The following is a 15,691-nucleotide window of genomic DNA, read 5'->3' on the forward strand; positions in this document are numbered from 1 at the left end:
ATTGTAAGCTATTCTTCAGTGCCACTGTAAACCAATGGTTGTTCAGTAAGCACTACATGTAGTCCTGACATCTAAAGCTCTGACAGTCCCAAAATAGATCTAATCCAATGGAAATTCTAAGATATGATCCCTCTAATCTGTTGCTGTTGTTAACACTGCTTTCTTTAAAGTTTATAAAGCAAATTTTAAATTCTATCTGGTAAGCCCCAAGCATTGAGAATTGTTTTGAAAGTGTGTATATATGCAACTTTAAGGAATTGAAAAATGCTCCAAATGTTTAAATAACTACCAAATTGTTCAATGGCCTCTATTCCTACATAAATATAGGAAATCAGGAACAAAGGCAAAACTGAATTCAATTGACTTGTGCCTGTTAAAAATGGATCATTTAAATAAACAATTCAACTTTGAAAAAGAATATTTATACAAGTTTGCTTTCCATTATCAAATAATTTTGGTTATCAGCATATTAAATTACACAACCATTGTAAAACTGTAACTTGTTCTTTTCTTTCTATTTGCAGATAGGATTTTTATCTAGAAGATTCCTCTAATTACAGAAGAGGATATGATGAAGTAACCCCAATGCTTTTACATTGTGCTGTTGTTTGCTAACTTCCTTTTTTTCTTCCTATTGTCCCACTTTTTTTTTATTATCTTGGAGTGTTCTCCAATTTCTGTTAACGTGGAAGAAGAACGAACAGTTTACTTCCTCATATTACAACTGGAGGTGCAAAAAAGTCCTCACATGGACAGGGACAACTGAATGCCATTTATAATTTCAGAGACATGCATCACTGCTTCATAGGAGGATTATTTTTTAACAAAAACTTTTAAAAATATATTTAATTTATAAGGCTTTTTCTTTATGCTAGGAAAGCAGTTCTATGTTTTAATACCAAATGGCATTGTTTGGTAAATATATTGTTTGTATATTTACATCATTTTATGAAATAGTGCCAGATATTCAATGTAGTTTCAAACAAAAGCCTTTGTCAAAAGTTTAAAATGTGACTAACTCAAAAATGAAATATTTAAAATGTAATATATCGTTTACATTTAGTCTTACCTGGCATGACTTTTCAAATAAATAAAAAAAACATTTCTCTACTGGCTATATATTGGCTCTTGTCATGAGACAAACCCAACTGGCAGAACCAATTTCCCTTCCTCCCTTTTCCATGTGTTCCTAATCTGTCTTACGAAGGTTTGTGGAGTGAAGAATAGTCATATAGACTTAGAATGTGATATTCCATTGAGAGCCCTCAATGGAATATTTAGTGTCAAATTTAGTTTAAATACTGAAAAATGGTGCTACTTACTGGGTCTAACTGTAGTATTTCATAAGGGTTGTATTCTTGATATTCTCGGTCTGTTTTGGACACTTTGTAAGCAAGAAACAAAAACAGTGCCCATCCAGCAAGCAACACACCTTTTCTGTAAAATTGAAAGTGAAAGAGAAATCAATTTTAAATAGTTAAATTTTGGGGGGGGGAAATCCCATGCAATCAAAATATCTGGGTAGATTTAAAGAAGAATTAACATCATAGGAAACAGTAACCAAAATAATCTCTAGCCATCTCTCAAAACCAAAGGAATTATAGTATACAAGTATGTCAATATTCTACAGCCCCATCCAGTATTTATAATGGGCACTCAGCTTAATTGATGAGTCTTGGATAATAAAACCATACAGGTAGTCCTAAACTTACAACCTCAACTGAGCCCAAAATTTCTGTTCCTAAGCAAGGAACAGTTGTTGTTGTTGTTGAATGAGTTTGCACCTCATTTTATCACTGTAGTTGTTAAGTCAATCATTCAGTTTTTAAGCGAATCTGGCTTTCCGCATTGATTTTGCTTGTCAGACGCTTACAAATGATGATCACATGACCCTGGGATGCCAGTTGCCAAGTGCCCAAATTTTGAGCACGTGACTATGGGGTTGTAAGTGTGAAAACCAGTCATATCCCTTTTTTTCAAATCTGTTGTAACTTCAAATGGTCACTAAATTAACGGTTGTAAGTCAAGACTCCCTGTATACCCAACAATTCTCCATAAGATAAGCTGCTTGATGGGTTGGCTTTTTGTTGTTGTTGGATGAAGTTTCCCACTTCCCACTGAGGAATCCTCAACCTATAAAGAATTCTAGGGTTTCCACAATATAATTTTAAAAAATACTGCATCACAGAAACATCTTTCTTTTTTCCCCAAAGCAGGAAGAACTGTGAATCCCCACACAACTGTATTTTGGAGGCTCAATAGATTCATTACCTGAAATTCAATCCATGACTTGGGAATAATTTTCAGTTTCTTTACAATTAAAAATGCATTAACATCTCCTAGGAGTTATTGGTAAAATGCTGATCTTATCATTTTTCTAAATATTTTATAATGTTGAAATAATCTGCTTTTATTAAAATTCTAAAAAAAAACCCACCCCATAAAATAGAAATCCTATTATACTTACTTTATTGTAGGCATTATATTCTGCTGGGGCTTTAACAATCGCAATCGATACCACAGGCATCTTCCGTAAACTTTTCTTAAATTCTTTAAACGAATTTGCTCTGGGGAAGATAATTTTACTTTTTAATAAAAATAAAGTATCTTACACATCAGTCTTTCTTCTTCAAGCTGTTCAGATCTTAAAGGAAAAAATTTGCAATACTACCTGAAGAGCAGGGGTGTCAAACTCAAGGCCTGGGGGCCAGATTCGGCCCATGGGGTGCTTAAATCTGACTCGCAGGGCCACCTTGGATGTACCAAAGGACCGCCCCGCAGTGCCTCTGCCCGCGAAAAACGGAGCTCGTGGGGGTTGTGTGTGGACCCATCTAAACTTCGTTTTTGCTGGCAGAGGATTGCAGGAGGCTGTCCCAGCCGAAAACGGAGCTTAGGAATTTGTTTTCGCTGGCAGAGCGTTCGGGCCATCACAGGCTCTTCCCAACACACGTGATGTCATGCTGGCCGTGCATACTCTGGCCACACCCACCCCAGCCCAAGGTCAAATACAACCCTAATGCAGTCCTCAATGAAGTAGAGTTTGACACCCCTGCTGTAGATTCTCCCAGCATTGTTTACCTTCTACTATACAAATGGACGAATATGAGCCATCTATTCTCTGAACTAGCTTCCCAAACCACCTTTTTTACTTTTCAGAAGTCATCAACATAATACAAGATAAAAATCCCATCTATGTATTAACCAGGCACACCCAACTTAGCTTTCAAACCCAGATAAGTTTAGCCAGGTGATGTACCTGCTAACACAAATATTTTAAGAGTTACCAAAAAGAGAGACTATACAGAGATGATGTTGACTTGGTAGCAGCAACATTGGGTAACATATACAGGTAGTCCTCGACTTATAACAGTTCATTTAGTGACCGTTCAAAGTTACAATGGCATTGAAAAAAATAACTTATGGACATTTTTCACACTTACAACCGTTGCAGCATCCCTGGGGGTCACATGATCAAAATTCAGGTGCTTGGCAACTGGTTCATATTTATGATGGTTGCAGTGACCTGGGGTCATGTGATCAGCTTTTGCGCCCTTCTGACAAGTAAAGTCAATGGAGAAGACAGATTCACTTAACAACTATTACTGACTTAACAAATGCAATGATTCACTAACAACTGTGGCAAGAAAAGTCGTAAAATGGGACAAAACTCACTTAACAAATGTTTCACTTAGCAACATAATTTTGGGGCTCAATTGTGGTTGTTAATTTGAGGACTACCTGTATTGACTGTGTTGCAACACTGGCAATTAACATTGTCTGTTAGAATTTAGTGGGTATTAAGATTGTAACCTTATGTTTAGATAACAGACTCAGTAGACCTACTATCTCCATGAAAGGAAAAGTGATTTTTAGTAATTCCACCTCTATATAGCCTGTACTCCAGATCCAAAAGTTGGAGGATCATTAAGAATACTATGAAAGATGCAAGGAATCTGTAAAAACTACCATTCCCCTTTGTTTGTTGGTGAATTGATTAGATTGAAACTCTAATCAATGTACTACAATATAATCTATTCACAGAAAGGCACTGCAACATTTGGTCTATAATTTACAGATCTCCAAATTTTAACATGTTTTAACATTTAACAGAAATTTTGCTGCTAAGATGAAGGTATGGGAAGAGAGATGGAGAGCTGGAATACCAGGATCCATAGCTTCTGCAACACCATTATGGTTTACACCCACTACAATATACATATGGCTTCTACATTCAAATTTACAAGCCATAGTTTATACTTTTAAAAAAAAATCCCACCCAAACCAGTAAAATACTACATGCAAGTTAAACACTCTGCCAACTAAAGTATACTGCCAACAAGCTATTCTTTTCATAGTAAAAAAAAAATACCTAGATTTTATTCAGCATCCATAAGACTGGTGAAATACATTCTTTATAGAAACTTTGGAGAAATTATTTTTCAGGGTTTTTTTTAAAAAAAGAAAAGGGAATAAGAAACAAATGGGAATTACTTCTGAATATGCAACAGAGTTTTATTTTTTTACTGGGGCCAAACTTTCTTTGTTAAGAATATTTAACAAATTCACACTCAAACATGAAATAACAACCTATAAATACCAGGGGGAAAGCAAGCAGTCCTCAATTGAAATTTAGACCGTTATTGTGGTATTGTGGTACTACGTAATCTTGCATCATCCCAATTTGTAACAATCCCAGTGTTTAGTGAACCACAGAACTGTGTATTGTTTCTTTCTTACAATGGAAATTATAATAAATTGCATTGTAATAATAAAAAAGAATAAGGAGAATTCTTATTTTATCAAGTTTTCTATTTTCTCTTTTCCCATGTTATAGTTTTACTGAATACAATTCCATTAACAGTGAATCTTTATACTTACAATTGTTTCTAACATTTTTTTTCCTAAAAATATTATTAACACAATCTTTTGAAATCTGATAAAGGCTTTTAAAGCACTTACAAAAATACCACTAGAATAAGTGTGACTTAGTTTGCTTTTGTATATATAATAGAATTACTTTTAAGTTTAAAAATAAAGTCACAGAATAGTGTTTTTAAATTCCAACTCAACTGTATTAATTCCACTAATACATAGGTGCCACTTTAATCTTAGTGGTTGTCAGACTCACAATGAAAAATGAAATGAAAACTTGGTTATAAAACATGTTAAGATATGCAATTAACAAATTTGAAAGGTGCCATGTTGCCACTCCCTGCAATGAAAAATGAAATGTGGATCAAGAGAATATTACATCTTATCTCTTTCCCCTTCAGGATGTTCTGTAAACGTAAGAGCCTCCTTAATAGTGTTGTTTCCACACACTGCATTTTAATTGCCTGAAACATTTATAATAGCAGCTACATTTACAGAACACTATATGAATGAGTTGTAACTACATGCACCCTGCTTTCCTCTCATCCTCCAATACAGCTTCAAGAAGATAAGAAACTTGTTTCTACTTATAACTGAAAAATTATACCCAATTTTAAATTTGGTTAGCCTCAATCATGCTTTACTGAAACGAACACATTTAGAAACATAACTTATGAAGGTGGCTTGTAATTGTAAGACATTAAGATAACTGGTTACCTGGGGTCCATCAGGTAACAAAGAGCCAGAAATAACTGAGCATATAACCAGTGTATAAGTGAGATTAATCAGTAACTCATTTAACACATCCTTCTTTAAAATACATTGTGTTAAGTTTTTCAAATGCTAAAAAGCTGGCACTGTAATCTGAATTGTCTTTGTCATCCAGTTAGGGAACTATCAATTTGTCTTCAGCATAATAATTACTCTTCTGAAGTAGGTTTTTTTTTCCACACCTGATTTCACAGGTATAGAATAAAATGTCTCTTAGCAGGTAGCTGGGTTTATTTAGCCAGTGTTATCAAGGCTTAAGTCTGCCTTAGAAGTTCTGTTGCCAGACCTGTTCCCTAGATTGGGAAGTGAAATAGGCATGTTCCCAATAGAGGAATACAATGGCATTTGTATTCCTTGTTGTTGCCAAGAAGTCTATAGGAATGCAATCTTGATTTCTGATGAAATCATCGGAAAGTTGAAACTCAAAGGAAATTTTACTTTAGTATAAAATACTGTATACTATTTATTTCAAAGGCTGAACTTCAAAAATTAAAGAACCACATGCCAAATAGATTCCATATAACATACATTAAACTATAATTTAGTGTGTGTACATCAATCTTTTAAGGCTTACTAAGCAAACAATGAAATTTTGAAAACTCTGGTCATTTTACCAATAAAACAGAGATTTACTTTGTTTTAATTACTACAATCATTTAAACAGGAAGGCAGAACATGGCCTACTTTGGCTGTAACAAACTCTGATTCAGTATTAATAAACGTCCCTGGATGTCACAAGTGCAACATTTCTTCTTTTCTATGTGAGACAAAATGTTCTTGTGGGGAGGAGTAGAGATTAAATCAAATTCAAGGAAATATGACTTATTGTAAGGATTAAGAATAAGAATCTACTATATGTCTAATGTGTTTTAAATAATTATGGTTAATTAAGTATGGACACGAGGTCTAGAGAGATATATGCTTCTTTAGGTAATGATCAAAGATGGTTATTTCTGAATTAGGCTAATAAAAATTTGTTTAAATACTGAACTATAAATCTGGAACATATAGCATCTGCATTTGTAATATATATCTCCATCTAAATTCAATTTCAAGTGTCTGACCGCATCTGTTTTCAAAGAATATGCAAAACACAGAAATACAAATTCTGATTTGAAGGTTGACCATTAATAGCTAGCTACAACAACAAGGCATCATCTCTTTAATCTGGGACATTCTTGCCACTGCCACTACCCATCCTAATACAAAGATAGAGTCCCCTTTCAGCAAGATGGTAGGCATAATTATTCTTGAAAGGAGCTGTTTGGATATATACATAGATGTAACTTTATAGTAGGTAAACTAGGTAAAGTTTTGCACAGAGTTTTCTATTTTACAACTATACCTATTGCAGAGAAATCTAATTATGTCCATGCATGTCTTAATGGATTTTAAGTTAGATTTCTGACTTCACTTTGTCCAGTGCTAACTCAAATAATGTAAAAGTGCAGTTTTCAAAGAGTCTTATGAAGCATGCAACTGTATGGCTTCCTCATTTGCACTGACTCCTTTTTTTTTCTTTTATTCAATGGTGTCCAATTCTCAAACTGTCTGGACAAGTTTCCGTAGTTTTCTTGGCAAGGTTTTTCAGAAGTGGTTTGCCATTGCATCCTTCCTAGCGCTGGAAGAAAATGATTGGCCCAAAGTTACCCAACTTGCTTTCTGCCTACAACAGGAATAGAATTCACAGTCTCCCAGTTTCTTACCTAATGCTTTGACCACTACACCAAACTGGCTTCACACTGACTCTATTATATAAACCTTTCAAGGTGCTCATTTAGCTATCTATATACTACTAAAATTATCATTCCCAGAATCTTTAGCTGCGCAAAATGGTATATCACCCAACAATTTTTAAACCAAGGTACCTCAAATGGGCTAACTTATAGAATGTATTCCAAATTCAGGACCCATAACTCCTGCCGAACTGAAAATTAGCAAATTTTATAAATCATTATGATGTAAAAATCATAATAAAACAGTTAATGATATTATACAAAATGTCAATTCCTGTGCTGATGTTTGATTGTGCTACACAGTTCGACATGGGCTATTTTCAAGGCAGCTACATCTCTGAATGTATCACAACTTTTTCAATGAAGGCTTTAGAAATCATGTCACTGTTAAAGGCACAGAAGAATCTCGTGAGCAAATATCCCTGAAAGAATGACCAAATGGGTCATGGGTTGCCTAAGCTGTCTTTAAAAGATTCAGCAGCTTGGGGCCAGGTTTGTTAGATAACTTCTGTAAATACTGTATATGATTTATTACCTTTTGTTAGTTGATTTGTTATGTTCAGCTCATTATATAATTGTTCAAAAATTACATAGTAACCAACTTTTCACAGCAAATTAAGGGAGGGAATCTGCATGCAAAAATAAGGCTAAGATATCAAAATAGAAGTTGCATAAGTATTCAAAACAATAAATCCTATTCAGACCCAAAAGTAACATTTTAAGGTAGTAGGAATAAATGAGGCCTCTTAAAACTCAGATCACTTTTGTTAAACTCAGAAATAATTTTATATAAAAATTGTTTCAATCTTGTCAACAATTATGCCACTTAAGTACTGAGGGCTGTACTAATGGTATCAAATGCAGCGTTAAAAGATAAAAGAGATTATAATTCAGACAATATTTGGGAATAAGATCATTTTTTAATATTCTTGGTGCTGATTCTACAAAATAATTTTCATGCGTTAGGAAATAAAAGAATTTTATAAATCATCCAATATGTGATAGAAATACTAAATTCTTTATTCCCAAATATCCATTCTACTTTTATAGTAAGACAAAATATCAAACATAAAATATCTGTTACTAAATCCACTTATTCCTAAGAATTTAGAGAATTATCTTGCAATGAGAGGTATAAATATCTGCACATTATAAACACTGACAACTGCTTCAGTTTCTTTTCATTAGGATGGAAAATAAGGAAAAATAATATCGAAAGAATGCACCTCATTTACAATATCACTCAAAAACAAATTATATGGTCAGCTGAACATTGGAGTGCCATGGCAGAGACAAGATATGCCCCACATTCTTGAGATTCCAAAACATATCGCAGATGCTTTTCTGTATGTACAAAAGCTATACTGGAAGAAAGCTTGATATCCAAATGCTATTCTATAAAAATCATTGGAGAGGGGGAAACAAATTGTCTAGATTACTATGACTACAACCTTATGCTTTAAAGTTGTACTCATTTAATTAATATTTTTGGTCCTTAACTCTGTAATACTTAAAATCAATAATAGGAACTTTTTCCTTTCAACATAAAATCTAGTAATTTCTCTTCAAACCAAAAATTTACAGTGTTTCCTGAACAAAGTTTATAATCTTCATACAGATGCCTGCTTTCCATTGTCAATACAAAACCATCAACCCTTGTCAGAATTACTTTTGCACTTTGTTGAGAAAAGTTGGCATATACCTGTTCAATGTACGTACATCCATGTTCTTTTTCATTTATATGCACTTTTATTTTCTATAGCAAGAAGTAATGTATGGCCTTACACTTTGCAAGGTACCAAGCTAGGGAAATTTGTTATATTTCTGAATCAAAACCATAAAACAAGGTAATATATCCAACCCATTGGAGATGCTTGATGATGGCAATTTGTGCGAAAATGGTCTAAGGGCAGCTACCAGCTGAAAATGAGCAAGGAGTGTATTAGATTATGTCCGGTTTATGGCATTCGATACTAATCAGACAGTACTCGAATTACAGTTTTCCTTTCTTTGCAGGATAAAGCTGGAGAAAATTCAGAAGAAAGCTATCAAGGTGTTAAAGGGTCTGGAAATTAAGCTCTCCAAGTAACTAGACACACTGAGTTGGCAAAAGAGATTAAAGGGAATCATGATAATGATCTACAAATAACTAAAAGGAGGTCATGTGCAAATGGGACAAGCCTGTACTGTGTTGCGATGGAAAACACAGCAAGGGCCAATGGACTGAAATGAAGAGGAGATTCTGGATAAATGTTAGAAAGAACTACAAGCAAGAGATGTTAAGCAGAGAGACAGCCTCCGCTTCCATGGAGGGGGTTCAACTGGAGACTAACAATCACCTGTTGGGATTTCTGCAGAGAGCAAGACGAAGTACAGGTTGCCCTCGACTTACAACCACAACTGAGCCCAAAATTTATGTTGCTAAGTAAGAAATTTGTTAAGTGAGCTTGGCCCCCATTTTACAACTTCCCTTTATTATGTGAATCCCTGCAGTTGTTACATGAATAAAACAACTGTTATATGAATCGGGCTTCCCCATTGACATTGCTTTTGTCAGGTGGTCACAAAAGGGGGAGTCACATGACTCCAAAACACCACAACCCGTCATACATGCGAGTCAGTTGTTAAGCATCAAATGTAAATCACGGCGACTGTGAGAACACTGCAAGGGCCATGAGTGTGAAAAAATGGTCATGAGTCACTTTTTTAGTAAAACTTTAGTGTGTGTGTGTGTGTGTGTGTGTGTGTGTGTGTGTGTATGTATGTATGTATGTATGTATGTATGTATATATATATATATATATATATATATACACACATATATAAAATACATTTATATACTAAATTAAATTGTATCTTATCCTATAGCTATTGTATTTTACCTTAGTCTTATTTTAAATTGTATAAGATTGTATTGGTGATGTGTGTTTGAACCTTGTGCTTTGATATGGCCTATAGGATAATCAATAAAGCTATCATATGTCAGTAGAACTTCCTAAAGGAACGGTTGCAAGTTAAGGACTACCTGTACAACCCTCTTTACATTATGGGGTTCCTCTCGAGTGTAGGTCCTGATCTTTCCCTCCCTCAATAGATACTAATGATTCTTGACGAAAGTATCTTGTCTTTTTATGTACACTGAGAGCATATGCTCCAAAGACAAATTCCTTGTGTGTCCAATCACACTTGGCCAATAAAGAATTCTATTCTATTCTATTCATTGTGGGATTCCTCTCAGCTGCAGTTCCTGCCTCAATAGATACCTAACATGAGAACCAGGAGTTGAATTAACCCCATGGCTCCACCAAGAAGTAACCCAACCGGCACAAAAAGTAGGAGAGAGAACCTGCCGCAAGGCGTTACTCCAAGCCCAGCCAGAACTCCTCTACTAACCTGAGATTTCCCCTGCTGGGACGGGGCAGGAGAACCAGCACCGGGGGGGGGGGGAGGAGAAGTGAAGGCCCACTGGGGGAGAAGAGGGTAAGGCGAACCCCCTTCCACCCGGCGTCCTTTTCTCGAGGCCCGGCCAGAAGAAGGAGAGGGGGAAAGGGGAGGAAAGTCCGAGGCGCCGGGCCTGCCGCCGCCGCCGCCACCCCCGAAGGGAAGAAACGCCGGGGACGCAGGAGCGGAGAGACACTCACCGGCGTGCTGGTCCCGCGGCCACAGGTAGTAGGTGGCGGGGATGACGATGAGGGCTACGAAGCTGGTGAGGAAGTAGAAGAAAGTGTTGCCGCTGTCATCGTACTGGAACTGCTGCCCGGCCATGGCTGCCCGCACGCCCCGCCCCCCCGCTCGGCTTGCGTGCTCGCTCCTTCAAGCAGCCCCAGCGGCGGCCTCTTGTAAGGATCCCGCGAGAATGAGGACTGGGGGAAGGGAGGAGGAGGAGGAGGAGCGGGAAGAGCGAGCAACCTTCGCTGGCCCGCCCGCCCCGCCGGCCGCTCTCGGCGCCAGTTCACGCTTTGCTTCCCCGCCCCGCCCCCTCCCCGCTCGCCTCCGGCAAAACCAACACTCCTCACAAGGAAGGCGACGTGTCACTGCGCAGGCGGCATCGCAACCATTGTGACGTCGCCGTGGCAAGGGGCGCTTCCGGGTCCTCGGCCGGTCCCGAGTAGGATTGGCTGAGCCGGCGGGTTCTCTCTCTTCGCCCGATTGGCTGAAGGGGGGGGGGGGGAGTCCGGCGGGAGAGTTCGAAAGAACGCCGAAGCCGTGGGACTGCTTTCGAGTGACGTCATAATAGTGGGAGGAGAAGGTGTGGGGTTTTAAAAAATTAATTTTCCTTCCACACCTGCAGCTTCTTTGTCAACTAGTGGTTTGCCTGTTTGCGAGATTCCTTCCCCGCCCTCCCCCCCGTCCGAGCTCTTAGCACCGCTATTCTTCGGAAATTTCTAGGTGTTTTTACCACTTGCGAGGGTAAAACTTTTCTGCTATTGGACCAATTCCGGATCTGTTCTATGTTTTATGTTGATTGCTTTTAATATCTTACGACTATCACCGAGTGATGTATCGTATTTATGATGATTGTATGATTATGATCATGGTTTATCACTTGTTTCTTGTATGTAAACTAAGAGTTTATGCACCCGAGACAAATTTCTTATGTGTCCTGTCCAATCATACTTGGCCAATAAAGAATTCTATTTGCTTCAACCAGTTGTTTAAGTTTGCACAATGTGTCATTAAGAAACTACAAAGGCTGTTTTCTCACAGTAGTACCTATTAGCTGACTCCATTTTATTAGTTCACATCAATCATATCAATCCCACAGGTTACTGTATTTTGAGTTAAACCATACTTGATTGGGTTTACAGTATATACGGGTACATAAGTGGCAAATATATACATAAGTCTTCTCATCGTTCCTATCACCCATCTCCTTCCATTTATGACTGCAGGACTTAACTTTGTTGCTTGCATCCTTACGATTTATATTGATATTGTTTGTTTCCTGATTGCTTATTTGTACCCTATGACTATTATTGTGTTGTACCTTATGATTCTTGACAAATGTATCTTTTCATGTCTTTATGTACAGAGAGCATATGCATCAAAGACAAATTCCTTGTGTGTCCAATCACACTTGGCCAATAAAGAATTCTATTCTACTCTAAACATGGTTTACTGGTTTACCAACCATTCTGGCTAGATTGTATAATGTATTAAGCCATGGGGTGAGTTCCAGCAGGCACTACTACTGGTTTGCTCGTGTGCGCAGTGTGTGTGCACACACTGCAATTAAAGTTGTTCTGTGCAGGCGCAGAACTGAAAAAAAAGATGGCAGCTTAGATTCCACTCTAACACAATACAAACATGCCATGGCATTTTTTTTATTGCACTGTATCCCCATAAAAGTGGCTTTATTCTGACTCCAGCCCATCTGTAGGACAGGCTTAAGTTCTTCGTAGCCAATCTGGGTTTAAAGTAACCTGTAGCAATGTCAAGGCAATGAAAATCTGATGCACTTCATTTCACTCTTCTGTGTCAGGTGACAAGTAGGGGATGGGGTCAGCCTAGCACCTACTTTAGCCTAATGTTGGCATGCCCCTTTCCTGTAATTCTAGCCATCTTTTTTTTTCTCCAGGAGAAACCAGCAGGATACAGCTGAACCTTGTTTGTATCAGAAGTCCTCCACAACATGGCCAAACAGCAACAACTCATAGTAACATAAATCTAGAAACTCAGCTCTCTTAAAATCTAGGTTTTGAAAAAGCCATTTCTTACATTTTGCAAGGCAATTTTTTCTGTTCTGCTCACCAGCTGTTTTGCAAGCTTGTTTTGACTACACCCAAAGGTGCTTTTTCAAGAGGCAACTGGACTTTCTGGTTTTTCTTTGAAGATGTTTCACTTCTCATCCAAGAAGCTTCTTCAGCTCTGACAACTGTTTTGACTACAGTTCAGGATTCTTTGAAGTTTCAAGTTTGTTTCCAACCAATACCGTAACTAATACTTGTACCAAATTAGAGTGAACACCATATTTTATTTGTTTGCAAAAATTGGAAGGTCCTGGTCTTGCTTTCCCACACTTAGCACCTTTAGTTTGTACTACTTCATTAATTGTACTAAAACTGTGGTTTGACGAAACAATGATATATTGAATAAGCCACCACTGAAAGTATTTATACAACATGCTATCTCACAACCAAAACAACTACAGCATTGTTTAGCACAATGGCTGAATCCATGTCTGTATGAAGCAATGAAAGTGAAGGAGAGCACAATTTGCTTTGTCTTTATCACTGAGAAGGAAAACTGCATTATCTGTAACTAACACACAATCCCCAGGAGGTTGACAGGGAATATAGAAATGTATTGGCTATGGAAAAACATAGCAACCTTAACTAATAAATGAGGTATGCTTAGTGTGGTATGGAACATCCAAAAATGGGCAATTGACCAAGTCAACTAACTTCCAAGGACATTAAATTTAAGCCAAAACAGCATGTCATGAATAAACTTATTTAATTAAATTTAATTCTACCTAGTCGTTGTACCATGGGAGCATCTGAACCCAATCTCCTTTACATCTCCTAACCCTAATCCTTCAGAAAAAAAATATCTAGAATAAATAACTGAAAATCAATTCTTTTTGTCATCAAACTCATTGTAAGGCCTGGCAGCACAAAGTATAATCCCAAAGATTGGCTGAGGGGACCAAATAATATCTATTTGCCTGAAAAACTGGAAGAGGAGGAGGACCCATAAAGCTTTGACACTCTTCTCTTAGGGATCAGTAGATGGAAAAGTAGAACTCTTATTGTCTAAGGCAGTGATGGCCAACCTTTTTATCGTTGCCTGCCAAAGTCCATGTGCGCACACGTATCCATAATGCTATGCATATGCATATGCAACCTACCGCGGGCACCCTGCCCTCTGTGAGTGCATGCATGACCCCCCCATGCTTCCCTGCACATGCGCATGCAACCCCCTGCGTATGCATGGCCATCACGCATACATGCACGACTCACCCATCCCCCGCACATGCACACACAACTTCTGCCTGCTTCCCGATCCCCATGCATGCACGGCAGAGATCCAAAAACCAGCTGGCTAGTAAGAGGTGCACACACGTGAGGTGGAGCTAAGCTTGGCAGATGACTCGCTTGCCCGCAGAGAAAGCTCTGCATGCCACCTATGGCATGTGTGCCATAGGTTCGCCATCACGGTCCTAAGGTATATCTTCTAACCAGTATAATTTCATTACCAGTAATATATCACTAAGAAGTTGGATTAGGTTAAGGATGTTCTAGGACCAGAACCATTAGGAAGATCTTTCCTTGGGATAATATCTACTTCTCTATGCTGGAGGCAGTGGAGGAGATATCTTCACAGTCTTGCTATCTTCCTCTCTTCAGAGAACCATAGTGAACATAGGATTATTATTTTTTTGCTACATCTCCAATTTGATAACACTCCTCTGAACTTAATTCTTGTTTGTGATTTGTGATTTTGTGATTTTATTAACATTTGTAGGCCGCCCTTTTCCCTGAGGGGACTCAGGGCGGCTCACATAAAATCAGGGAGGGGAAGTACAAACAGTAACATAGACACATATAATAAAAGTAATAAGCAACATACATTCATCATTCGGGAGGGGCAACTATCATTGTCCCCAGGCCTGACGGGCTAGCCAGTTCTTGAGGGCTGTGCGGAAGGCCTGGACGGTGGTGAGGGTACGAATCTCCACGGGGAGTTCGTTCCAAAGGGTCGGGGCAACTACTGAGAAGGCCCTCCTTGTTCAATGATGTTCTTTTCAGATACTATTCCCAGAACTAAATATTACTTGAAGTGGGGTCTGATCAACCTGGACTAGAGTGTGACAGGTATTTTCTGTGGTCTGGACTTCAGACTCCTGTTAATGCATCCTAAAATAGTATTTGCTTTTAATGGTTGGATTGCTCTATAACCTTGTGTTTAATTTGTGATTACTATAACACCTGGATCTGTTTCATTCTCCATATACTCTATTTGTCTCTTTCCCACACACACACAAACTTTTTTTTTTTTTTGGTCTTCCCAGATGTAGGAGTTTAGGTCTCTTTTATTCAATTTCACCTTGTGTGTTTCAGTCCATTGTTTAAGACTGTCTGGATCTTTTCCAGTGAGCATTGTTATTGTCAGATTGTTATCAATCCCAGCATAATGGAAGGTACATGGATCTAGGGTTGTCATGCATTAATAGTTAGGGTAAAATGTTTGTCAAGGGAAGCATTATTGCAGGAGAAATCTGTTGTGATGGCATGGTTAGAAGGATTTAGAACCAAATTAGGTGAAATCTCTTTAACATTGCTGGCTTTCTTACTCCTCCTTTTCTAATA

The 15,691-nt window shown here is 37.8% G+C and overlaps 1 protein-coding gene across 1 annotated transcript in view; it reads right to left on the reverse strand.

Moving 5' to 3' along the window:
* Window positions 1-11,370, reverse strand: part of SEC63 (SEC63 homolog, protein translocation regulator) — a 35,405-nt gene extending 24,035 nt beyond the window's left edge. The window contains exons 1-3 of the mRNA XM_032215628.1: window positions 11,021-11,370; window positions 2,468-2,567; window positions 1,323-1,437 (exon numbers count right to left, since the gene is read on the reverse strand). Of these exons, the coding sequence (XP_032071519.1) occupies window positions 1,323-1,437; window positions 2,468-2,567; window positions 11,021-11,144 (339 nt within the window). The 5' untranslated portion in view covers window positions 11,145-11,370. The remainder of the gene's footprint in view (window positions 1-1,322; window positions 1,438-2,467; window positions 2,568-11,020) is intronic.
* Between the last annotated feature and the right edge of the window lie 4,321 nt (window positions 11,371-15,691).

This window comes from Thamnophis elegans, chromosome 4 (genome assembly GCF_009769535.1).
Source record: "Thamnophis elegans isolate rThaEle1 chromosome 4, rThaEle1.pri, whole genome shotgun sequence".
NCBI classification, from domain to species: Eukaryota; Metazoa; Chordata; class Lepidosauria; order Squamata; family Colubridae; genus Thamnophis; species Thamnophis elegans.